The sequence below is a fragment of the Rhopilema esculentum genome, chromosome 11, assembly GCF_057945365.1.
Source record: "Rhopilema esculentum isolate cy_ngs chromosome 11, ASM5794536v1, whole genome shotgun sequence".
NCBI lineage: Eukaryota > Metazoa > Cnidaria > Scyphozoa > Rhizostomeae > Rhizostomatidae > Rhopilema > Rhopilema esculentum.
The window spans coordinates 2,348,127-2,375,033 of record NC_142825.1 but is presented as its reverse complement, the minus strand read 5'-3'; the positions used below and the strand labels follow the sequence as shown (position 1 = coordinate 2,375,033).

Here is a 26,907-nt window from a genome sequence, read left to right as displayed (position 1 = left end):
GAAGTGTGGCTGCGTATCTCAGCAAATAACAAGCAAAATTGGTGAACCTTATAGAGGAAGTCCTTTCACAAGAGATTTCTTGTAAATACACAAATCTCATAATTGCTTTTATCCAATTTTTTAATCGTCTTTTTGCGGGCAGACTTTTTGAAACAGATTTCAAAGGTACGTGTATGAAAAGGAGTTAAAGGTTTCTTGATCTTTGAATCTCTCGACGAGACTTCGTTGCAAGTAAGATATTGTCTTGTGCTTGGCGAGATAGATCGCTTTTGACGCAAGTTATGACTTTTGTCATAATGGCAAAAGGGCATTCTTGTATTCATCTTCGCTTTTTTGAATGTCCAGAATAGCCACCAGTTTCCAGATGTAGTGGACAAGCAAAGGGAATGCCGCATACATGTCATGTATGTTGTCATTCAAGAAGTGCGTCAGTTCTCTCTTTACTGGAAAAAATAATATTTATGAATATTTTATAGAATAATCATTTTAAAATACTATGTGGAATAAATTATAATTCAAGTTTCCAATTATGCTGCTGTTCATGGACCTAAAAGCTCTATCCTAATTGAAGATCTTCTGAGTGGCTCAGTAAGCGTGCACATTGATCTCCATACTCGGTATCGTGCACAATATAACATACCGCTAAACAGTAAGTTGGTTTTGATATCAAAATTCCTAACATTTAGGGATAGCGCCTACTCATTTCTGTCAGAGACTGTTTCCGTATAAAATATCAGCCTTGCTCAGTTCAGCACGGGTTTTAGATTTTATTCAAAAAAACTATAATGGCGACATGTTTCGGATTATCGGTAAAGCCCGACCGTCGTTCCACCTAGTAGTTTTGGAATCTATTTACATAAGCACGAAAAAACCGCTACTGTGTAGACAAAATGAGTTCGTTTTCACCTTAGCACTCCATTGGTAACATTCTCAATAGGCAAGCGGCACTGATTGGTCAACCTATACAGTCATGTGCTCGTGTTTCTGATTGGCCTATTTCGATCCACAACTGGGTATATATTTTTCCTAGCGTAGAGTTTTCGGTCTATGTTCTGACGTTTTAAACTCTGAAGAGTGTCAGACGAAAAGCTTTAGTTTACGAAATGTTTGCTTTTTTCAAAGCCATTTTCAAGATTTCATTCCCTCTGCCTGCTTGGCCTGTGACGGGCAACCCTTTTAACTTAAGGGCAAGTTTTACAACGTTTCGTGCCATGAAGGAGCGTTTCTGGCCATGAAGGGCTGGTCAAGATTTGAAAGCATTTTTCAATGAAAAAGTATCACAGCACATCAACACAGAACTGCAACTCCCCTGGATAAACAGGTAATCTCGTGGGGGTAAGCTGTTTTCCTTCCCATCTCCGATCTCCCGATTTGAACCAAATTTATTCGAGTTTTCTTCTAAATTGAATTAGAATTTCTAGCGAACATAATTTTCCCCATACGTGCTGTAGTTAAGGTCTAACCCTTACTAGCAATTGAGCTATTTTGAGAAATTAATCCTGAAAATAAACTTCTGTATTAAACAAGGTCAGTGCTTTGCTGCATTTTAATGGGTCTTCCTAGCAAGCTTGCCAAAATAAAAATGAAGCCAATAGAGGAAGTGCGCATCTACATGTGACTGTTTGTGGAAAATTTATAGCTGATAAACTTCATTGGCGAGAAAGCTCCCAAATACAAATGCTTGTAGATTTCTTGATCCTATTCGTTTATGAATGAATTTTGCTACTAGATCTATTTTATGTAGATCGAAAACATTTGCTGCAAGCTATTACTTTCATAAGACATTCTTCGAATTTTCAATTCTGGTGGCCTAGGTATCACAAATAATTTGCTGCGGGGCCCGTAGGTTGCCCACTTCTGTGCTATGCTTTTATATCACAATTCTCAACACAAATGAAGATCAAGTCACCCTGATAATTAATTATCCAAAATACAATAGTAGATGTCCCATATTTCACCACTTTCACTTCCAAACACTCGAGCTGAAGATTTTTGTTGTCTAGTTGAGAACCTCATCTAGCCCGTGTTCAAAATGAAACATAAGTTTAGATACTACTCTGAGTTCAGCCCGGGTTGAGACTTTATCATTTATCAAAGAAGGACTTACACTGATGATCGAGGTGAAACACAGCTCGTGGTAAGCTCGACATGGGTTGAAAGCATTTATTTCTTCTAATTGCGTAACCGCCTCATATTTTGAAGTGACATTTTGAACCATGATGATGGACCGGTCAGAAAGTGTCTACCAGAAAGGGGAGGAGAAGATAGTTGGATGTATGAAATAAATATTAATGGTATTTAGAGTAGTATGAAACAAAATTGCACATTGTGAGGGATAGTTTTTCATAGCTAAAGTTTCAAACAACATCTTATGAATAGATTTAGCAGAAAAATGGTTTAAGACTCAAGAAACTAATTATGCAAAGAACATTGTAGGAGTAGGAAAGACAATATTTTTGAGATGTATGAAATTTTTCAATCTGATAGGAGAGATGAAAAAACCCTCATCTTTTGAAGGGGTATGACTTTTGTCTCAGCTTTGATTTTCCTCTGCCCCCTGCAGTAGACGCTTGCTGATCGGTCCCTTTAAACCTCTCACAGCAGATTAACCCCAGCAAACAAACAAATTTTACCTGCAAGCAGAGCTGCATTTTTCTTCGTTGTCATGAGAATCCTCTCCATCATCCAGAATACAAAGTACAAACTCTCGAATTTGTAGTAGCAGAACACTGATCCAGTTTTTTCGTGGTCTTGAAGAGAAGAGAGAACGGTTCATCAGGATATCAGATAGACCCTTCGCAGTAGACCAGAGGGATAATGAGGATCGGGTAACCTGGAGGAAATGTTTTTTGGGAAATTTTTATCTGGTGAGTAAGTACGTGCTGGCCAAGAAAAATTCGCCAAACTTACGATTCCTTCCACCTTTAACAAGAATGGAAATTTTTTACCGGATTTATGGTGATTGTTCACAGAAAGATTTGTTAGCTAGTCTGGATGTTCCGTATTCACTCCTTCTGAAATGTTTCGTTTATGAAGCAAACAAAGCTTGTGATAGTAAAGTACTGATATAAGCATGATTTATTTGATATTGTTTTGGTCTCAGTTTATAGACGACATCAGGACTAAAGGTTGGTTTTTATTTGGCTAATCCTTTCAAATCTCACAGCAAAAAAATCAATTCACATTCAGTAGTTTCTCCCCTCCGCAGAGGCTATTGGGGAGGAAGATTAGGAAGGAAAAAGGTTAGGATAAAAGGAACTGCGGAAGAAAGGAAAAAGTGGAGAAGCTGCGAGGGAGAAGGAGGAAGAGAATAGCGTATCTTTTAAATAGAATCTAATAATAGTTTTTGCCGAATAACACACATAGCAAGCAATTTTTCTGTTTGCAATGTTAGAGTTAACTATCCGATCGTCATGAGTTCCGTTTGCCTCCGCCATCACACCTGCCCAACACAACAACAACATTTCCACATTATTTGGCAGAGGCTATTTTTCCTTTCTTCTTCTCCTCCGCCCCCTCCAATTCTCCGCAGCTTCACCATTTTTCCCTCCCCAATAGCCTCTGTGGAGGAGAGTATTCAGTAGTCTACAGTCCTACTCCCTGCCGTCATGATTACTTTCTCTTTGCAAAGTGACCATAGTTTTTGATTTGCGACCAAGAACATCGCAAGTACTTACACAGAAAACAAGCATATTCTAGTTTGACAGCATCAGACACTAACAGCCGTTCAAAATAACTCTGATGTTTGCTCGTTTCGAATGTGTCTGTTTCAATTCACGCAAAAAAATTCCCCCAGAGAAAATCGTCAAAAAAATCAATTAGAAACATTTATTTGGTATGACCATAAAACTGACTGAAAAATGCAGCCGTCGCAGGCAGATGAAAAATAGAGTGACAAAAATATGACGTCACGAAAATCTATTTTTGGAAATTAAAAAACATGATGAATATCCCTAAGCTTCCAGAATCAGCTAAATCTGTAACTTAGCTACTGAGATACTTTGTGAGATATTTTCACTGTTGTTTTTGCCTGGCTCGTAAGTTCAGAACAAAGGCTTAACCATACTGATTGGATTAAGAAGGAGCTTGTTCTCATTTGGCCAAATACTTGGTATTCGGTAAAAGCAGTGGCGGATTTAAGGGGGGCAACTAGGGGCAGTTGCCCCTCTTTCGACGAGTCAAAGCAAGTAAGGAGCCCCTTTTTTGGAAATTGTGCGCCCCTTTTGAAGAATGAAAATCAGGTGAAAAAGTTTCTGAGACCAATAGGTTAATTTGCTTCAAGGATTACTTCAAAGTTATGTTTTTTATTCCGAAAATGGATCTGAAATTGTTGTATACAGAGTTCTCTCGTCGTCAATTTTTGAAATTTTTTCAGCGCCATCACTACCAACTGCCCCTCCTTCAAGTTTGCTCTGGATCCGCCCCTAGGTAAAATATCTAACTTATTTGCTCATTAGAGGTATTTTCTGGCGTTTTTCAAGTCTTGCTGTCAAAATTCAAAGATCTTAAAATAGGCTTTTTGACGTCATCACTTCGTCACTACTCACCAATGTACCCAAACCATTCGGCTTTTAAGATTACCATAAGCTTTGCCAAGATACCATTTCTCGTAGCACTATTCACAGCTAGTGACACGACTGTTTCACTTAATTTTTCCTGCCATTGACCCTGAAATGAAAAATAGTTGTATGCTTGTTCTGGCCGTAAACAATTACACGATTGCTTGATTTCATTCAGAGATTTACCCAAAGTTCCGAAGATGATAGATTCTGCATTGATTGTAGTTTAAAAGCACAAAGTAACTTTACACGTTGAAAGAGTCAATATTCAAGCATTACGAGTTGAGTCTCAATGATTTTTGAAACACATACCGTACAGTTGCTTGTTGCAATCTGGTTTATCAATTCTTCTCCAAGCTGAATTACGCTCGCAGTTATTTCTTCATTGTTTGTTAGCACTGGCTCGTTGAGGATTCCTTTGGAGAGTTCATGAAAGAGGCAGAAATCTAGTAAAAGTAGAGTTCTAAAGAGTTCTAAAGCGTGACGTCATCAAAAACCTATTTTTAGAATTTTTGAATTTTCACCACATAATATGAAAGATCACCATGAAATACCTTCAAATATGCAAAATTGGCCAAATATGTCTGAAATCGGTTGAGATATGGCCAATGAAAGATTTGAAGTTTGCTAACGAATCACTGTTACTTTGGCTCTGTACATAAAGTAATGAACAGAGACCAAAATACAGAGAGGTTTGATGGGGAAAGAGCCGATACACATACGACCATGTCTCTGCCAATTCGTGACACAATTGACTGATTTGGCAAATTTAGAGGTATTTCATGATGTTCTTTCAGGCTATGGGATCCAAATTCAAAAATTCTAAAATAAGATTTTTGTGACGTCATCACTTTAGAACTCTATTTAATTTCAATCTTTTTATACCATTTTATTCATATCTAGGGAAGTATTGTTGTGAAATAAACAATAGAGCTGTCACTGAAAGATCCTTAAAGCTTAATGGGTTACTTTTTACCACTAACAATGGGGTTCAGCCTACTTTAAGAAACTCCGGACTTTACACCCCTTTTATGTCAACCAAAGGGCAAATCACTTTCAGAAAAGTGAACGATCTTTTGCAGAATTTCAAATTATTTCAAATATTTCTGAGATTTTGCAGTTTTTTTTGAATTTTTCAAAGATTTTATTTTGAAATTTCTTTCTGATTGCAAAGATTATTTAAAGATTATGGAGATTTTACTTTTCGTATATTTTTCAAATCTTCCAAACAGTACTATCTACATCATTGTTTCAATAAGTCGACAACAACCTCAAAAACTCCTGTTGCTTTGTTCAAGAGTACATTTGCTTCTTAGAACAGGGTAAAAATTCACGATGGCAGTTAATGCTATGAGGATGCAAGCATAGATACCAAGATGTCGGCTAGGGTGGGCAAACTCGAGCAAAAACCATACCTGAGGGGGTGGGGGGGGGCAGGCTTTAAAACCAGAAAACAGATATATAACAAACAGGTATATTTGGACTAAATCAAGCTCATGGAATTATAATTATGCCAACTTTTCACAATATCATTTGGAAAAACTGTAAAAAGAGGGAGCAAGTAGTTGTCAAAATTTTGATTTAGGGGGGGGGGCACAGTCCTTCTTCTTAAAATGAGAAAATCCGGTAATTTCTCGTGACATTTTACCTTTTAGCATTGAAGATAACTTGTATATCTGTGATGGCAGAAATTCATTGCCCCTCATCTCCTTGGAACTTGCTTCTAAAGCTAGCATGGAATAAAGAGCCTGTATCACAAAATATACTAGAATGCATGCAGTACAATATAATGTTATAATAACTTTGTATCAGAAAACGGCAGACAAGTGAAACAATTAAAAATACCGTCCAGTTTCCACGGGTTACTTTTGGATGCAGATTTTTATGTATGCAAATTCAAGCCAAGTCATTGGGTAAATTTCACTTTACTTGGCGGCAATTATCATATTAGTACATGAACGGAAATATGTTTAAAAATGTTGCTTAAATCAAACGTATAACCAGAAATTCACATTCAATTTGACACCGACATCCTCTTTCATTCAGTAAAGTTGCTACCTCTTAATGTTGACGTAATTGATGTGACAAGAACCTGTCCATGATTACCATTCCAAGATTGCAGCTTGTATGTCAAAGCAAGCACTGCAATTTAAGAATAGGAGAACACAAGATTGAAATGTTAGATTAAAGGAAGTGACAGAAAGCAGTAAAGTAGTAAAGTCTAAAGTTAGAAATGAGAAAAGTAAAAGGAAACAATTTCGGTTGTTTTTCATACCGTTTTCCATGAACATTAAGTTGCTTGATATTTGATCTTGACCCAAGTAGTGGGTATTCTCTGCTTGAGTTTCTTTTTGCGTTGCTTTGAAAAAAGGAAGATGAAGAACATTTTCTCAATTAAAACATAAACCTAGGGCAAGGTGTGAAAATAGAGCTCGCAAAATGCCTCAAAACTGTCTCAAAAGTGTCAGTTGAAGTTGCTATGGTTATTACGTTATTTTCCAGTGCCAATTAAAACCCTTTGCCAAATATTTTGAATCAATAGTTACCTGAAACAATTCAAATCTGTTTAGGTTTTTGTAAGATTTTAAGATGTTTTAAGCATAAACTACATTACAGCAAATTTTAATGATTTTAGAACAATTTTTTACAAGTCAATTGTAGGTCAAGAAGATGACAGAAAAGACAAGAATTTTTATGCTAAACCTACCGAGCAGAAACTCTGTTTTGTTGCTACTTTCAATCGTTGCCTTATATCTAAGATCTAGTATGACATAATCCTGTTTTAAACTAAACAATTCTTCTTCAAGTTGCTCAACCTATGGCAGCAAAGACATGGAATATAAATACTTTAGCTAAAGTAGATTTTTGTAAAAAAATGTGGCTGGGATCTGAAGAAGAAAAAGAGGCTGGGATCTGGAAATTAAAGCAGCCATGGGTATTTTTTAATTATAAGTTAAAACTGGCCAGGTCCTCTTTTGCATCAAAAATACGAATGAAATCCATCGAAACGTCGCTTGATATAGAAATTATCAAATAGAGAAAAATAGCTTAAGTTTACTTTATCCTCGACGCCGATACTTTGTGTTATACAAATAATCGGACTTTAAACCGCATTTACAAGGTTGTTTGACATCTCTGCAACTAAACAGGGGAGGGGCTACAGAAGACGGAAGCCGATCTTATTTGCGGGCTTTGTAAGCTATTTCTATAGCCTCAAAAGTTTTAGTTCAGTTTCAAGCTTCCTGGCTGCTCTGTTTACAAAATAGCAAGTATCGTAGCTATAAACATCCTAGAAGCTTGACTGATAAAATGTGCCAGCTAAGAATTTTCATAAGAGAGTGGTGACTTTAGTTTGCAATTTACCGTCACTAATTGGCACTAAATGTTTTCAATAAAAGATAGTTAACTTATGTATAAAGACATAAAGATATAATATTAGTAAAAAAATAAGTGTCACCCTTTTTGTTCTTTCATACATCTTTTTTCTAAACTTGTTTGCCAGATATTGTGCAAATGACTTGGCGTCCATTCCGACGGGTGTATTCCTTGCAATTGTCACTGCCTGATACAAATTGTCAAATGTTATATTTACAATTGATTAAGAGAAACGCGAAAAAAATCTTAGGAGATTCACAGCTTGCTATCTTAAAATTGTCAATGATAATTTACAATAAAACAAACACGAACGGAAAAGTTCATATCCAGTTGTTCAATATTACATAGCAAAGTATAATTTTTGCGAGCTAAGAGATTAACCAATATTTTGGAATATTGTATTGCAACCAAACTTTAGAAAACTAAGCGCAGCCATCTTATTCTATCTTGCTTTGACTTAACCAGGACACTGTTTGAAACAAGCACCCCAGTGTACCTTCGGAAGTTAGGTAGTAAAAGCCAAAGCAAGGTATTCGATCGGTTAAAAAGTTGCAAGCGATAAAATCTGGTATTTGGCATCGTGGCTTTTTCTTCGCACAATCATCAGCGACGAAAAATTAATTCCTATGCACAAAAATGCTTTGCGCCCTCTGAGCCTGGTACCTTGTCTGACAGAGTGGGAAACAACAGAAAAATCTTGCTTCGTGCTCTTCTCGAAGAATCCCAGAAGAATCAAGAATCTAAATCTGAGTTTTATTTCGAAAACCTACGTAGTGGTATAATCAACTCACTACTGCTAATCTTGCAGTTAAATCCGCAGCATCTTCTCTCATAGATTTTGTTTTCTTGAAGTCACTGCAATTCATATTTATCATTTTGTTTGCCTTGGTTTCCATTTGCGTCGTTTCTTGATTTTCCCGCGTCTTTTTGAAATTCATTTCCAGGCTCCTTTATTACCTAGCAACTAGCCGCGCATGTCAAATACAATGTTTGTAAACGAAGCTTGTAGCGTTCACTTCCCTTTTCCATGTCCCAGTAATGTAAACAGGAGTCCTTTGAAGTTGCTTTTTGGCATGTTTTTACTCAATTCGACGAGTTACAGGAAAATTTAATCAGCTACAGTGGATAATTCCGAACGACCCAGATGACTGGCCTAAATCTCTTATCGTTTTTAGAGAAGGATTACAGAATTCAGGCACACCAAGAAATTAAATTCTATTTAGGCCCTTAAAATATAATTTGCTTGATGGCGATGTCTACTGCGACTACTGAAGTAGTTTCTGCTACAGCAAAGCTTTTAATCGTGTTATTGTTCTTTCAAGAATGTTCATGTCGATTAGGTAAGTGTATTTGAATTCCCTATGAACATCATCAGATTTTTGGTTTTAGAATAGCTGGTGGTTAGAAAATCAACAAAGTTACAATAAGAAATCAAACAAAAATGAATGCTATTAAAGCGAAAAACTATTGCTAAACCATTAGCTCACTCACATTCAGATTTAGTTTAAAGCAGAAGGGATTTATTTTGGAAGCACTGTTTTATGACTATCATCATTATGATCAATAAAAGTGCTCAAAAATAATTAAATCTCTTTGAATGTCGCCGTTCAACGGTAGCATTAACATACAAATAAAACTCCCCTCCTTGCCCATTATCACCCATTTTTCTTTTATGTGTTTTTCCTTTTGCAAATACAGAAATTAACTCCCCCTGCTCATTCACATAAGATATTTTATCATAACAGCATAGGCTTTTTTCTTCCCACATAGACGCCTGAACACTTGATGATAAGATTAGAAATGATCAATCTTGAAATGCTATGTAACTACCATTAATTTTATCATTTTTCAAGAATTCTTAACCCAACCTGAATCAGCTGTTGTCGGGCCAAACCTTCCCTTGCAAATCTCTTGCACTGTCAGCACAAATCTATCTGGGGTACTTCATATCCTTTGGAAGAGAAATGACACATGGATCACAGACTACACCAGTAAACACTACAGACAGTTAACTAATGGATCATTATTTTTTGAAAGATTTCTTTATGGGGATCAAGGTTCATATCAGTGTTCAGCACTGGTTGTTTCTTCTGATCACACCCATCTTGGTCAAATATACAGCAGAGTTGCGTCCATTAAGATGGCCTGTAAGTGTTTTGCTATCTTCTGTGTATTTTTTAGCACTCTTTTTAAAAACTCTTAATCTACTACTTAATTAAATTTTTGTTCGGTTTTTGATAGATCTACACAGTTGCCTGTAATTGCATTAAACATGACATTCCGAGCTCTGTTCATTTGTAAGTAGGTCCACAGCAGCTATATGTTGCCAATTAGTTAGCCTGCATATCCGACATAATAATGTATGTATCTATGCATGCATCCTCATGGCATCAACTGCCTTTGTTAATTTTTACCCTGTTCTAAGAAGCAAGGGTACTCTTGACCAAAGCAACTTGAGATTTTGAGGTCATTGTTGACTTATTGATATAACAATGTAAATGGCATCATTTTGGAAGATTTGAAAAAAAATTTAAAAACAAAATCTCCAAAATCTTCAAATAATCTTTGCAATCAGAACTAATTTTCAAATTGCCTAAAAAATCTTTGAAAAATTCAAAAAAGTTTTCAAAATCTCAGAAATAGTTTGAAATAATTTGAAAATCTGCAAAATGTTGCTCACTTTTCTCAAGTGATTTGCCCCTTGGATGCCGTAAAAGGATTGTAAAGTTTGTAGTTTCTTGAAGTGGTTTGATTTTGAACTCTGCTCTACACAAAAATGGTGTATTGCACTACCTATCAAACATTTGCTAATTCAGGTTAGTAAGCTTCCAATCTGAAGATATGGATGATGCTATTACAAATAAAAGAACTCGCAATCAAACAATAACTTAGGGATTAAAATGAGCAATAAAGTAACCATTTCAACTATACAGCAGAGTAACGCGTCCGTTTCTCACATTCTTCAATAATTTTTTACTTTGCCGCTACATTTCTGAAATTGACCAGCGGACACTAAAACAGACAACGGAAAAACATAATAGGAATATTGGCATGCTATTTAGGAAACGTTTTTGTTGCTTGATGAGCGATTCAAAAAAACACATTTCTAATTTGTCGGACTTTTTTCTCTCTGAAACCGAAAGATTTGTCTTAGGTAATGGTCTTGAGTTTTGTATCCCACCATAACAAATAAACAGAGCAGAACTTTTTGCTGAATTCGAAAGAACATATATATTATATATTATATATATTATGTATTATAGAACATATATACAACTGGGTATATATATTTCCTAGCGTAGAGTTTTTGGTCTATGTTCTGACGTTTTGAACTCTGAAGAGTGTCAGACAAAAAGCTTTAGTTTACTAAATGTTTGCTTTTTTCAAAGCCATTTTCAAGTTTTGTACCACCAAAAGATTGTTTGCTTTTGTACCACCAAACTATATGGACAGTTTCAACTAGGCTCTAGCTAACTAAATCTTCTGCATTTTGCAATGCCTTATTAAAAAACCTGCGTGACCTTGCCAATCTAAGATGTATGAAATTTGTCCCTCCTCCATGGCTGTACTCTATTCACTTCATTTGTATTTGTTGACTAAAGTGTACAGAGGTCCTCTCTAACTTTTTAAAAAATTTGCCATAATGATGAGTGAGGAATATTTAGATACAAAAATTGAATCCAATTTGATAGCTTTGAATATTTTGTTTTGCATGATTTTGGCACTTATTTTGTAGATATTCAAAATGCATTTACACTTGACCCAGAGAGCAGATCTGTCCTGCTTGGAAACAATGTCCAGCTACAGTGCATTTCTCCAAAAAGTGAGCCAGTTGCCAAAATTTATTGGGAAAAAGATGGAAAAAGAGTCACAGGGTTGCTCAATGCAACTTTAGTACTGGCGGCACAGAGCATTTTGTCAGCAACAATTCAGATTCAAAATTTGAGCTATAGCAGCACTGGAAGATATCGATGTGTTGCATATAATATTTTGCTCATGAATAGGATTGTCAATAGCAATTATGCTGATGTCACTATAGCAGGTATGACTATAGCAAGTATTTTAAAAGATCTATAGTAGATAACCCAAGAAGTATTGTGCAACAGAACGATACCCCATAAGTCAAGACTGAAGTGTTGCATGGCAATATTCCGACAAACAGTAAATTTTTGTAGATATCTTCAATGTTTGCAAAACCTTTCTAAAATTATGTCCAATTTATTGGAAAATTATGTCTTATATCAAATTAGAAATTTACTGGCCAATTAAATTTAACATGATTTAGAAGAACAAGAACCGTTTCTGCATCAATTTCCTTTGGTTTCTGTTGAGTTTTTAACACAGAAGGTCTCCTTTGAAAATGCAACCTATATTTCTTGATAACAGGAATGAAAAAGAAAACAGATAGAATGCTGTTTAGTTTGTATTGCAAACCCTTCACACATGCAAAGTATTCAAAATCAGGGAAACACCGCATCCAGCCTATTTCATATCACAAAGATTCGATGCACCTGCATTTAATTTTGCAGGTTTAGATTTATCACATCTAGCTTTTCCAAACGCGTTCAGTAATGTCATGATTGCATCTTGGTTATACCATTGCCATGCTCTGCATACTGGTTTTGATTTCAAGTGTTTCTTATGTTAAATGCTGCTGTTATCTCAAGTAATTGACAATCTTTTTGCAACCATTTGACCTATGCAATAAATGTGTATAATAACAGACTAGCAGTCAATCAGAGGCGCGTTTGCTCCTCTGCAAAGACACTTGCAGAAACTTTGAAGTACTGTGCCCCTTGTGTCCCCTTTATCAGGATTGTAATCAGTTTCCAAATTGATGTGTAATTTCAGCTGCACAAGAGCAACCATATTTCGAGAAGAGGCCAGCCTCAGCCATAGTTACCAGATTTCAACCATTCACCTGGGAATGCCGTATTCGTGGGGTTCCACAGCCAGCTATTTATTGGTACCATAATGGAAAACTTGTAAACAATGAAACCAATAGGTTCATGTTAACAACTGGGCCACTGCAATTTGTTTCAATGCAAAGATCATATAATGGATCATACATTTGCGAAGGAAAGAATGCATTAGGAGGCATTCGCTTGAGTCCACCTGTTGCTCTTATTGTTGCCTGTAAGTGTTGCCTAAAATTGTCATCTGGTAGATAACTTGCTGCTATTGAGTGAAACAGATTAAAACCAGATAACTTATATCTTTTTGTCCCATATTTTTGCTGTTTAGGAAAACCTCTTTGTATCTTTTTATCCCATATTTTTGCTGTAAACATTATAAATTACAAAGAGAGATTGTCTGTATAATGAGGGATTACGTGTTCAAATAACCTATCTTAAAGTCTTGATCACTTATCATGATATTCAGGGGCATAGCTAGCAAAGGAGTGTAGGGGGGTGTAACACCCCCGTCACCCCAACCCTTCATGAATTCATCGGTAAATCTTCAGTTTGTCTACAAAATTCTTAGTTTGTCGGTAAAATCATCTATCAGTAGATGAAATAGCACCTAAATTCTTCTCCATCCATGTCTTCGTCAGTAAACTTTTCTATTGGTGACCGTCCAACCCCCTAGTCTGGAATGTCAAGCGACGCTATTGATCATATTTGCATTGCCATTTAATGATGCAAAACTCTTAACAAAACCGATCCAATCTTTGATTTTCTTTTGTGCCCGCAGTTATAGATTTCGAGTTCAGTGTTAATCCTGTGTCAAAGAATGTTACATACGGCGATGAACTTGTCCTGTCGTGCTCACCTCCAAATAGATACCCTACCCCAGTGAGTATTTTGTGGTACAAGGATTTTGTTAAATTGACACCAAACACAAATATTACTGTTTCATCTGATGGAACATTGAGGATTTCAAGAATAACCAAGGCATATGAAGGAATGTACTTTTGTCAAGCCTATCACCCCAGCACCAGTCAGTCAAGATCTTCTAAAAGAGCCACTGTTATTGTTAGAGGTTTGTGTCCATTTTGTATGATTCATTTGAAAAAATAGACATCATTTTTTCAATATTTTATAGTTTCAGAAAATATTGCTTTGACATTTTTAGGTACGTAAATGCCAGGCGTGTAGGGGTGTCACAGCTTAAATCTTTGAAATGCCACGAATTAATTGTAAAATTTAATCGAACAATCTAAATTATGATTCCTAAGCTTATTTGCATTAGTGTATAACATTACAAAGCACTAATGCAAATAGGTCTTTCAATTAAGAATTGAATTGACAGTACCGTAGAGTTTTAATCACTCTTAGTAAAGGCTTAGTACAATCTTATTAAAAATCTACAAATGGCTTATTGTGAGACAGATATGTTGTACCCTTCAGCCTAACAAACATACAATTTACGTGCTTGTACGTCTTAATATGTCTGTTGCTTTCTTTGCTACTATTTCATCCTGAGAAATAATTTTTTCTCTGAAGTATTACCAAGCATTGGAACCATGCTAAGCAATGCCTCTGCAGTGGTTGGTGAGTCGTTATCCAGAACCTGCCAAGCCTCAGGGTATCCAACACCAACGGTAAAGTGGATCAGATATGGTCATGTTTTATCCAATGACGGCAATCTGCATTTAGCAAGAATCAATCTGACTTACTCAGGTTTCTACACATGTATTGCCACAAACGTTGCTGGAAGTGCCTCAAAGAGATTTTATCTGCATGTATCTAGTAAGCAAAGATTCATTTTTCCCTCAAAATTGTTTGAATGATTATACTCAAGGATTTGACTCATCTTGTCCATATCTACCAGCGGGACTCATCTGTTTAGCAAAAGCAGGTTCTTATTCTTGTATGGTTTTAAGTACATTTTGAAAATTTTTCGTACAAAGACAGGGCAAGGCAAGTTCCTCTGACACCTTCCCGCGTATCCGCCGTCCTTGCATTCACCTATCGCACGAATTAACCCAATTTAAAACGTCAAGAAATCTTCTAAAATTATATTTCCTTCTTTCTTTTAAAGCATCTCCAGCCGTTCTCATAGCCCCTTCTAATGCGACCAAGATCGTCGGAGAATCCGTGCAATTCCGCTGCGACTTTTATGGCACTCCAAAGCCCGTTGTTTCATGGTTCTTCTCTCGAACTCAATCTTCCTCTCGTGAGACGGTTGCATACGATTCTCGTGTATTCAAAACTTCAGATGGTATTCGCATATCACCGGTGAGAAAAACAGACGAAGGGAAATACATTTGCCGTGGAAATAGCACCGGAGGGTCTTTGGAAGTGTTTGCATTTCTACGAGTTTATGGTGAGTACCAGCTTTCTATTCGTTGGCAATAAAAGGCATGCACTAATGTCGCTAGAACTGATTTGAAACTGTCTGCGACATTGTTCAAACAGATCTACTTCCATACGAGGTAGAATATCCTGCAAAAATATCCTAGCTATAGTCAAGTAAAAACTTTTGTATGTTGACGATCATAAAAAAAATGCAACCGAAAGAATTTCAACTACCAAACCCTTTGCTGCTTTTCTTGAATAATTCGCTTGCTGCACCACTTTAAATATAAAAAAAATTGCTAAGTGCTCTAAACTTGACATTTTTTCTCATTTATCATGCCTCTTCTCAACCATAGTGCCTCCATCCTTTGTTGCTCTTCCAAGCAACATGACAACTGTAGTTTCTTCACAAGTGATCTTTCGATACACGGCTACCGGAGATCCGGTTCCGGCTATCTCTTGGCATTTTTCCGGTAGCCGCCTAGTACCCGGACCTAAATACGAAATATCCGGAACGACGTTTACCGTGAAAGGTGTCAGCCTGGGTGATTCTGGATGGTACACATGTAAATTAACCAATATGGCTGGTCAAAGGAACGCGTCTGCTTTTCTGGATGTTCAAAGTAAGGAGTTTTTTAGAGTTTTCTCTAATCGCCCTATTCGAAACTATTTTTCTGGCAAAACAATTGCTGTCCCGATTTTGAAATCTTGATTGCTTTATTTCTAGGGTGTACATAAAATAGAATACTTTGCTTGAAAAGCAATTTAAAATGAATTCTTTTTCGCTTCTTGGTGCCTATGCCTTCATTTTGTTTCTGCGCAATCTACATTTTATCACCGGAATTTTTTCCACAACACCAATGGCAAACAAGGACTCTAAGGGTCAGGGAACATTTGTCCACAGTTGTTATTATTTGTTCTACAGTTCTGTAACTTTTGTTTCTATATTTGTTTCCTTCTATAAGTCTGAGCAGTGTCTTTTCATGTATCAACATTTCAATGGTTCATCTCACAGTTGCTCCCAGAATAACCGGATTTTCTGTACCAAAAACCGTTGCTGTTGGCAAAAGTTTTTCGCTGCATTGTAACGGTACAGGCAACCCTAAGCCAACGATCAGGTGGGTTAAAAACCATACCATTGACCTGCAAGTTGACGGTGTAAAAGCTTTCGGAAGCATGGAGAATATGGAAATCATCAGTGCTAGAGAAGCAGATAGTGGCATTTACGAATGTATTTTGACTAACTCATTAGGAACATCAACAAGCAACGGGACACTTATTGTACAAGGTATGGAGTCTTCTGTGTATCTCTTAAATTAAAAGGCCATACCAAGAGACGCTTTGTGTTCTTTGGCCTAGTATAGTATCTGCTCACAATTCTCTGTAATTTGAGTAAATTAAGCTAAAAACCAAAATGAATCATAAAATAATGGTTTTGTTAATGTCTTAAAAACAATCATTAAAATAAGTATTTAAATTGCTTAATTTAACATCGTATAGGCTATGTTGTTAACAACTTCTGTTTTAAATTTTGGCTGTGTTAAAAACTCATCAAATCTTTTGCCTTCTAGTATCAAAGTGTTGTCACGAAGCTGTCCTGGAAGGTTGTTTACAAATCAAATTGTAAAATCCATTAACTTTTAAATTGCAATATTGCTAATTTCATCGAGACTTAAAAATAACAGTTTTATATGCTAAAATAATTTCACCTTATTTGAACTTATATTACTTGATAAAAATATTTGTATTTATAATTGTAAATATTAAATTTATCAATTGTAAAATAAGATTATGCTTAAATAAACATGGAATAAAAAAGGAAGTAATTTCACTTAAAAGTAGCTTAAATTAGCTTAATAATAGTTCGAATTTTTAAAACTAAAAATTTTTAACAAGTTTATTTACCATACAAACAAGATGATATATCTGTCAGTTCATTTGTATCTTTCCCTTCATTAGCCGAGAGTATGCACATCTCGAGCATTTGAACTTCTTTAAAGGCAATCTGTCTCGTTGTGGATTGGTTAACGAGAACAATAGCTGGAACAATAGCCTAAACACAATTCCAGCGCTCCTCCACATTTTTTACAATGCGATAAATTAAAGGGGGACTGGAAACAATAAATAATCCCTTTGTTCTTATAATCAATCAACGTCGTGACAGATAGCCTTTAAACTTCGAAATTTGTTTTCCCGATACTCAGACATTCGATAGCCCTCGAAAGTTGTAATGAATAAAGCATATATGATAAGAATTGACGTGATTACTGAAGATGTGATTTATTAACCTGATTTTCTTCCTTAGTTGTTATTGAAATCAATTTAAAGTTAATTGAAAAACTTTCATAAAACTGCTTAGCAATTATTGTGACTCTAATGTAGCGTTCTGTAAAAAACCCAAGGTAACAGCTAGTTCTTTGATTATAGAAATATTTTGTTCATAAACATTTTATATAATAAAAATAAATGCTTTCAAAAACACCTTTCAGTAATATGTATTGTAATATCATGTATGTTTTAAATTTCAGTAAATTGATAGCTAAATGTATAAATTCTGATGTATAAAGTCACACAAATTACTTAAAATTAATGTTTATTCCTTTATTGATATTCAAAGCTAATAATGGAATAGTATTTATTCTTAGTTGCTCTTTTTTCCCTTGAAGCATCGATTGTAAAGTTATATTTTTGTTTTCCTTTGGAAGCAGTAGCGCTGCTACCCTGGGTACCAGACTCACTATGTATGAAATAAATAGAGATCTATTTTATTTCATATATAGTGAGTCTGGTACCCAGGGTATAGCGCTGCGCACTTGCCCATGAAAACATTGTCTTGCTTTAAGAATGCTTCTACCTTGTTTGTGTGTAATAAATTTGCCCGGAAATATGTTTTATCACGACCATTTTACTTTCGAACGATTATCGTTGCATATTGCAGGCCTATTTATGCTCGATTTAGAGACGCTCTTCTGAAATTTTTTGGAGATTCAGAAGCTTAAAGATATGAATTGATTATTCTGTTTTCAAAATCTCACCTCTTGAAAACTTCCCGTTCTAATGATCGTATTTCATTGCGAACAAATATTTCCACGAAATTATTTCATGTTGCTGTATTTTGCCTTGGTAATGTTCCCTTGTTGTTGGAGCTCTTTATTCTGTTTGCTTTTTCTTAGTGCTTCCGTACCCACCAAAACAGCTGAGAGCTTTTTCAACCCATGCCAATTCTATCACCATATTTTGGCAGCAAGGATTTGATGGCTACTCGTCGACCCTTGGGTACGTTCTGGAGGTCTCTCTCAAAGACTCAGGCTCATGGCGCGTATATGCCAAAAATATATCAGCAAGGACTGGAAACTACACTGTCATAGGCCTGCAGCCTTACACGGTTTACAGTGCTCGAATGAAAGCATTTACTGTTATTGGTATGAGTGCATACAGCGTCTCCATTGACATACGGACTCTTGAAGGAGGTATACCACTTTTTATCTCAAATTTTATCATTAGAATCAAATTCAGTCCTGTCCTGTCCTGTCCTGTCCTGTCCTGTCCTGTCCTGTCCTGTCCTGTCCTGTCCTGTCCTGTCCTGTCCTGTCCTGTCCTGTCCTGTCCTGTCCTGTCCTGTCCTGTCCTGTCCTGTCCTGTCCTGTCCTGTCCTGTCCTGTCCTGTCCTGTCCTGTCCTGTCCTGTCCTGTCCTGTCCTGTCCTGCCCTGCCCTGTCCTGTCCTGTCCTGTCCTGTCCTGTCCTGTCCTGTCCTGTCCTGTCCTGTCCTGTCCTGTCCTGTCCTGTCCTGTCCTGTCCTGTCCTGTCCTGTCCTGTCCTGTCCTGTCCTGTCCTGTCCTGAAATGTTAAGTTTCGTTAGTATGCTATTTCGCTCTGTTCTACTCTTTTAATCTGTTCTACACAGTTCTAATAATTGCATAATATTTGATTGTAATGTACACTGAAATGTACATTGAAATTTTGCCACTATCTTGTAAAAGGTTTATGTTCTTGAGTATATTGTAGTTAAGATTGATGAAATAGCAACATCATGCATGTGCTTGTTGAAATTTATCGTTTCTTGGTTGGTCTGGATTGTTTATTCGACATCATATGTCCATTTTTCAGTCTGTTCACAATTTGAACAGCTAGTTTCTAAAATGTTGTTTAAAGATACTGTCAGTTGGTTTTGTAAACATTATATGGTTTTGTAAACATTATATTCACCAACTTCTGTAACATACTGCAGATAGCCTTGGGTAAACAATAAATTCGATTGGGTGATTAAAGCCTGCCTAATAGAGCTGGACGTAGATCTTTAGTCCAGATTCGATTATAAACTTGTAAAAAGAGATTGCAATGGAAGGCCTAGGGCATGACCCAAATCTTACTTGCCCGCGAAAATTTTTCAACTTAAGTAATGTAAACATCTCATTGATGGTTTTTTCCTTCTCAGACCCTTCAGTGCCACGCAGTGTGAGAGTGCAAGTTCTCAATTCCACTGCGGCAAGAGCTCATTGGGAAAAGCCTTCTCAGACCAACGGTAATATCACCGTATATGAGCTACAGTACAGCCTTGTGGCTAGTTCCATCACAAGGGTGATTGCGGTGACAGCTGATGGTAGTTCTTCTTACCAGCTAGTTTTGCAATCTCTGCAACCATTCTCAGATTACCATCTGAAAATAAGAGCCGCCACTGGCAATGCAGGCAGTCGCAAATGGGGAAACTATTCCACCATTTTGGCGTTCAGAACTAGCGAAGCAGGTATGAGGCTGCTAACGATTTTTTAATGTTTTGGCAAGCAAGCTCATAGATTAATACAAAAACTAGAATGCATGTCGTTATTGAAAGCGTTCTTTTTAGGGTTTTATATTTTGCCAATTTTTAGCGACAGGAGACTGTTGAGAAGATATTTATCGAGAACCTTTTAAACCTTAACTTTAAATTTTGTCTCCGTATTCCAAACGTCCCTGATTTTAAACCATTTGATAAAGTTTGCTAATGGCAGCATCAATTTTGCCCCAACAGCTCCATCTGCAGCACCAATGCTTGGAAATATCACGGCAATTTCTTCTACGTCTATTTCTGTGACCTTTTTTCCTCTACAAAGCACCATGCTAAACGGGATCCTTCAAGCACATGACATAAGAATCTCTTCTACACAAGATAAAGAGCACAAATTTCTTACCAACAACACTCATCTTATTGTGACGTCATTGCGCAAATTCACTCGGTACACAGTTACTATCAGAGCTTGCACAAGAGCTGGATGTGGTCCACCGAGCCGGCCGCGTTCCATTTCTACACTCGAAGATCGTAAGTTCTACTAGTATTCACAAGTTTATCGCCATTAACGAACAGGCTCTTAAGTATGTACTGTAAATCCTTTAGTTATCCCCCGGGGCCTATCAATTTAGCAGATTTGTAGATGGGAGCTTATTTTAAAGGGCCTTTTGCGATGTGCCGGGTTGTAAGAAATAACTGAAGGACAAAAAGAAACTAGCTTATTTTGAAAGCTTGTAGACTTTTTCATGTGATTTTAATTCCATGCGAATATTTCATGTTTCATGTTTGTTTTCATATCTCATGTTCATTTCATTTCTCAAGAGTTTCTTTCTCATTTCAGTGCCAGGGCAGGTTAGCAATGCATCTGTCACCGTCTTGTCACCAACGTCTATCCGCATCAGCTGGTCGCAACCATTGGATCAAAATGGAAATATTACTGGTGAGTTCCATCAAGGTTGTCACCATTCCATTTGGACAATATTTTTTTACTTTTGAAAGGCCGTATTGACAATCGTGACAAGACTGATCTGGTCTAAAAATTGGTCTTACTACAGTTAAATGTATTGCATTAAATATCAAAGCATCAATGGCTTCCAAGAAATCAGAAAAGCTCCTCCAACAAACTATACGAATGCATATAAAACTTTGATATCAATTTTCATAGAACTTCTTTCAAGCAGTGCTTCATTTTTCTTGCTTCCGTTGATTGTGCAACGCAATTTATATCCTCTCAACGAAAGTCTTTTTCTTTTCAGTGTTGTTATACAGAAATCTTCTGGTTTTTTCTGCAAATGCTATCATTTATATATCTCTGCTGCATTGCTCGCCCTAAACTTGCAATAACAGTTTGTTTACACACAATCTAGGCTACATCGTTGCTGTAAAAGCTGGATCTCTGGGTACGTTCCAAAACATTTCACTTGATGCAAATCAACTCATACATGAAAAGACAGGCCTAACCAATTCGACGTATTTTGTAACGATTGCTGCTAAAACAAAAGTTGGAACAGGACCGTGGTTGCCCTTTATGCAAGTCAAGCTTAGTAAGTTTATGTTTACGAATTTGTGGGTTTGATATCATCCTAAAAGCACCGAAGCTATTGATAGATTTTTCTGTGGTTTGCCGGATGCGATTTTTTGAGTTTGAAAATTTTCGGCACTTTCTGGGCTAAGCAGGAGATAATGCCAAAAACCTGCCTTAAATATATAGGAAAAGATACTTAAGGGGTTTTAAATCTTTTATAGAATTTAGGGAATACTATCAATTTTTTGAGTTCTAACAGGTTTATAGACTTAAACAAGATTTTGAGGGATTTTTATAGAGCTTCCTCGAGAAAGTTCGAGATTTTGTAGAAATTTGCTCCTTGGTTGAAACTAAAGAAAATGTACACTTGGTGTTTCCCAACAGTAGATGTGGGCACACAGTAATCTAGTTGGTACAAACGTATCCATTGTTAGTTTCATCCCCCCCCCTGGCAAAATCTACTCTCTTTTTCCCAATTCTCCATTTTCCTTCCTTTGTCCCTTTTTTCTTTTGCTTCTCATTTTACTTTCTCTTTTCCTTCTCACTTTTTTCTCTCTTTTCCTACAATTTATTTGCTATCATCCAATATAAAGGGGGGCTATTCTCTTATTGATCCCCCTTCCAACATTAAGGTGGTTTGTGTAAAAAGACACATCTCTCAAGATATATATGTAAAAAGGTAAATTAATCACTTATTTATTAATTTTGTTAGCGCAATTACAACCAATTACCTACAAGATTCAAACTAAGATTGTAAACTCCGTCCATCTTAACTGTTTGGCAATTTCATAGTTTTCCTTTTCATGTACGAAAATGTCTGCGTACATTATGTGCGGAGGCTCCCTACTTGTTCAAGAACAACGCAATTATAAAGAAATTGGTTAATTTACTTCGTATTTTGATATAATTTTACCGTTGAATTTGCATCCTATCACAACAGACAAGTACGCAACAACAACAACAACAGGCAGTCCTGCATCGTCAGCTCCATCCACAGAAAGCACATCGCCCAGTACGACATTGACAGCTACCACCAAGTCTACTGTTGGACCAGGTACAGTCAAAAAATCAGTGGACTGGCTGGATAAGAACAACCTTCCAATTCTAATTGGTGTTTCAGTGACAATCTTTATATTGCTCATTATCGTTATCGTGTTGTTTTCATTGCACTGTGCTCGCAGATTAACGGCAGGTAAATCTTCCACCTTCATTGACTTACAGAGTTCACCTTCAGGGACCAAGGAGTATCTTTGAGATGGGTGGAGCTAGGGGCTAAACACGCAAAGGGCCAAAAGCAAGATTTTTATCAATTTTTTAAGTTGAGTTTTAAAAAGCATTTGAGAGCTAAAGCGAATATTTTGTAAAAGGTTGTTATTTTTTACCGTTGATTAAATCTGAGTACGAGATGAGGATAAAATTTTCATTAAGTGTATCGAAAGTTTTTTCATTGTTCTTCTATTATATAACAAAACTATTATATAGCACAGTTTGATAGAAAAATTATTTTGCGTAAGGCTGCATAAATTTTGTTATCTTGGAGTTAATTTTTCCCCCACAGGGACAATAAAGAGGGAACGCTGGCTTAGTACAAGAACTCGTGAGTTTGACCTCTTCTCGTCTTTTTTCCTTTCAAGAATTTTTTACCCCTTTAATGTATTTTTAGTTCCCTGTTTAGTGATACTTACGTTTGACATTGTCATTTTGCAGAAAGCGGTGCTGAAAACCCGGGATATCTTGAGAATGGTGGACTGGAACTCAAAAAGTAAGACATATTTACACTTCAAATTAGTTTTAGTATCGATTTTGTAAGTTCAGCTCAAAAATTGTGGGTGTCCTTAGGGCAAAAGTTTAATTTAAGATTGACTTTTTGAAGGGTTCTTATTGACTTTTTGAAGGGTTCTTTAACATATTGCTTCTTTAACATATCGAGCCAATTTAAGCATGCTTAGAGAGAACGCTGTAACCTATTTGCTTGGATAAGCCTGCACCTTCTTTGTCCTGGTGAAAAGATTTGACCTGGTCGGGAACTCTCTTTGACTCTCATCCAGATAAAGATTTCTCTTTATTTTAAGTCCCGGAGTTCTTTACGTCTCTTTATTCAATCATTGTGGATTTCTCTTCTTCTCACCCAGGGTAGAAGAAATTTATCCTGGGACAGAATTTCGTCCCGGGTCGAGATATAATTGTGAAAACGAATGATGTAGAAACTAGAAACAAAAAACTTGCTAGTAGCCGTGTTAACACAAACCTTATTGATTTTAGTCATCTAAAGGATTATTGTTCCGGCTTTTAATACACATATTCTTTTAGAAACCCTGCTGAATCAGCCGATCAGAAAGCTGATCAATCCAACACAACAGAGGAATTCGTCGATTCGAAGATTGTCGATGATGATTTTATTTTCGAGCACGAATCCGAGTCGCAGCCAGAAGACAATAACCCGGCGAATGGTTACGCATATGACGACACAATGCGAATCAAGGACAAGGATGATGAATCGCCTTTGATAAAACTGCGTAACAACGAGCTTGATTTCAGTGATGACGCAAGCGAATATGATCAGTAAGTTTCGTATAAATTTCTGCAGTTTAAGCCTGTTTTTGGCTTTGCAGTGCAGTGAACATCTACGTATTCGAAGTTCCAAAGAAATTGCGAAGACGGAATAGAGATGGGGGATTTTCTTCTCATCGGCCGTTTGTATAAGAATTTTCAACCCGTGCTGAGTTTAACACGGGCTATTCTGTAAAAAAGGGCCTTTTTTTATCCGAGCACTTATCAATCTCTACAAGGACATTGTCAAAAAAAATATAAGAAAAAATTTAAGTAGGAAGGAAAAGAAAATTAGATACAGTTTTACAATCTTACGATTTCATGACTTTTGAAGGTCGGCGAGCCGAAGGTTTGGCAATTTTTGCAAAATTCGCAAAGAACCAGATTTATTTTTTAACTGTGTACAATTCCAATGTTGTTTGGTACATATTATTTTGTAATCAATTTAATTTATATATTTGCTTTCTTTTTTCTGATATCTTAAATAATCAACATAGATATCGTAGGCAATAGTTGTCCAAGTATTTCTAGCATCTCTAAGATCTAGGATTTTTAAAGGATGTGTATGGCTCTAACTTCGTTTGGTGTGATTAACATTGCCACGTGATACTTGCAACAAACTCAATGCTCTTTCTGAATTCACAGCCTTCACCTACTCTCGAAGCAAGCAGCCTTAGCAAGTTTTTTGCCATGATACCATTGTGAAATTCCATTCCGGACAGCTCAAATATTTATAATATTTATAAACGTTATAAACGTTAAAGTTTCAGTATATTTATCGTTTTCAAACCGGCGTGTTAAAAACATAATAAATAGACAAAACAAAATTACAATATAGTGGTAACAGTACTTAATAATAATTTTTTAGTCAAATAAAGAAAACAACGAAAACTTGCCATTGCAATGAGACCAAAGATAACACAAGCCATTGCTCAGCGCGTAGATTTTGCGTTTTGGTAGCCGTTTAGGGAGGGTGTCACTTCAGTTACCCTACTCAAGCAGTTCCAAAGGCTTCCCCCTCGATACGACAACAACTTTGGCCTGTGCTTGTTTTTAGAAGTGACAATTTCAAATCGTTATCAGTTGAGCATAATACACTGTTGTTGCTTACAGAATATCTTGTGAATAGATTCACACAAACTAATTGCTTTCTTGATCTTCTTTCTTCGTTTTTAAAAGGGTTTTTAAAGCATTGTCTTTTATTTCTACACTGGAACTCATTGTCCCTCATGTAGGAGGCTATAGGATATTTGTCAAAGTTTCTTTAAGTAACATTACACTGAATTTCAGGCCATACTCGCATATAGACGAGCTTGGAGCGCCCATCAAAGATTTATTCTCGTTCGTTGACGAAGAGGACAACAAAGCTTTAGATTTTTCCAGTAATGAGGAACACAGCGATAAAAACTCGAAAGACAACAGTCGCAAAACAAGCGATAGTAACCAGGAGAATATGCCCGAGTCAGAAGGAGGTAAAACTCCAGAAGTTCCTCATGACCGGACGACTGCAAGTCCGGACTTTACTTGGGATAACTACGACACATCAAAGGAAGCCGCGCACAACGATGATAGTGTCCGTTATGATACTCCTGCAGACGCTGTTATTCTGGATGCTGGTCATAACATTCCGGAGTACGCCACCGTGCAAAAAAACAGAGACAAGAAGCAGTCTGATGAATTTTTGCTCATTGGCAACGAAGAGAGGATATAGGTTTACCCGATGCCTTACGACGATGCCTTACGACGATGCCTTACGACGATGCCTTACGACGATGCCTTACGACGATGCCTCTTGTGGTTTGCTACAGTCTGACCTGACGACCATGTAATACTTGCAAGTTCGGCAAGGCATACAAAAGCATCAACTTGTGTTATATTTCATTGAAAGGGTATAGAACCTCCAAGCTGGTAATACCAGAATTCGAAGCACTCCATTTGTTCGGGGGATTAGTATCAATCGGGAAATTGGTTTTCAAATACCACACCTTGTATAATATTGCTAGTTTTTATTTATTTCTTTTCTGTTTATTAGGTAAATATGAATAGACAGTTTCTTAGCTCATTTGTCTATGTGAATGAAACAAAGAAAGTTTGTTTGTGATTTTAGAGAGGTAAGTTATATCCAGATGTTTTATTGATTTATTCGGCAACTGACACAGAATGAATATAGCGTATGATTAGGTATTTGGTTATAGTGTGTTTTGTAAAATTTTCATTTTTTATATCTTAATTTGATTGATGATCATTTTATTAACAACATGCAATTTTTTCTCGTTTTTCTTGGATAGACCAAAATTACTCCATCAATTCTCTGACTTCAACCACATTTACTACGTTTTACTAAACGTGTTCATGAAGTATTGAAAGATTTAGCTGAATTTCTCGGTATAAAAGAATTGATAAGTACAATTTGTTTTCATTCCGTTTTGTGTTTTTTTATTACATACTATCAAAATAAAATTATGGCATTGGAAGAATAGCTGTCGTTTAGTATTTCCAAACTGAAAGTGTCCTTTATGTTAATTCATATGTTTTGCTACTAGTCTGTGGTGTTGCAATACGGGGGAAGTTGGAGAAAGGGTCTCCCTTCCAAGGGGCCCCAGGCCTCCTACAGGCTTAATCCAGCCCTGATTTGAATTGCAGATATCTTGCTCTCGTGTAATGTATGTTCGATGGCTATCTATTCCATAAGGCGTTCTCATACATTCTGTAAAAATGGAAGAGAATGAACTTCTCAAGTATAACGTATCTTTGAGTTAAACTTTTATCTGCTAATTAAATTTGTACAAGGCCGTCGTAACTTCGAGAAAGATAGAAAGTACGGAGAGAAAATGCGAGAACAAAATTCACATTTAGGTGTGATGTCGCACTGCATTACACCGTTGTTATTT

The 26,907-nt window shown here is 36.5% G+C and overlaps 2 protein-coding genes across 3 annotated transcripts; one reads left to right on the top strand and one right to left on the bottom strand.

Moving 5' to 3' along the window:
* Window positions 1-54: 54 nt before the first annotated feature.
* On the bottom strand, window positions 55-8,939 carry LOC135693312 (meiosis-specific protein MEI4). Its single transcript, XM_065211753.2, has 10 exons — window positions 8,726-8,939; window positions 8,017-8,121; window positions 7,267-7,375; window positions 6,835-6,918; window positions 6,618-6,701; window positions 6,208-6,288; window positions 4,872-4,975; window positions 4,548-4,668; window positions 2,634-2,750; window positions 55-443 (listed from the first exon to the last, which is right to left on the bottom strand). Exons 1-10 carry the CDS (start codon window positions 8,870-8,872, stop codon window positions 292-294), a joined length of 1,104 nt encoding a protein of 367 aa, XP_065067825.2. The 5' UTR covers window positions 8,873-8,939; the 3' UTR covers window positions 55-291.
* LOC135693309 (contactin-2) lies at window positions 8,936-26,273 on the top strand. Of its 2 annotated transcripts, XM_065211750.2 has the most exons (19): window positions 8,936-9,274; window positions 9,788-10,081; window positions 11,671-11,976; window positions 12,786-13,070; window positions 13,629-13,916; window positions 14,381-14,626; window positions 14,919-15,203; window positions 15,532-15,798; window positions 16,191-16,463; window positions 18,349-18,645; window positions 19,612-19,920; window positions 20,185-20,472; window positions 20,783-20,881; window positions 21,309-21,485; window positions 22,407-22,658; window positions 23,025-23,063; window positions 23,174-23,228; window positions 23,777-24,028; window positions 25,307-26,273. In XM_065211750.2, the coding sequence occupies exons 1-19, from the start codon at window positions 9,181-9,183 to the stop codon at window positions 25,725-25,727; spliced, it is 4,527 nt and encodes a 1,508-aa protein (XP_065067822.2). In that variant the 5' UTR covers window positions 8,936-9,180; the 3' UTR covers window positions 25,728-26,273. The 2 variants fall into 2 exon arrangements, with proteins under 2 accessions (XP_065067822.2, XP_065067823.2); XM_065211751.2 differs by lacking the exon at window positions 16,191-16,463.
* The last annotated feature ends 634 nt before the right edge of the window (window positions 26,274-26,907 follow it).

Bases quoted from the DNA above. Each gene is read 5' to 3' on its own strand.
- LOC135693312 (XM_065211753.2), bottom strand. From the start codon at position 8,872: ATGAATTTCAAAAAGACGCGGGAAAATCAAGAAACGACGCAAATGGAA. The intron at 6,702-6,834 runs GTATGAAAAACA...CTTAAATTGCAG, and splicing joins CTTAATGTTCATGGAAAACG to TGCTTGCTTTGACATACAAG. The intron at 6,289-6,617 runs GTAGCAACTTTA...ATTCCATGCTAG, and splicing joins AATTACGTCAACATTAAGAG to CTTTAGAAGCAAGTTCCAAG.
- LOC135693309 (XM_065211750.2), top strand. From the start codon at position 9,181: ATGGCGATGTCTACTGCGACTACTGAAGTAGTTTCTGCTACAGCAAAG. The intron at 13,917-14,380 runs GTTTGTGTCCAT...TTTTCTCTGAAG, and splicing joins AGCCACTGTTATTGTTAGAG to TATTACCAAGCATTGGAACC. The intron at 20,882-21,308 runs GTGAGTTCCATC...CACACAATCTAG, and splicing joins TCAAAATGGAAATATTACTG to GCTACATCGTTGCTGTAAAA.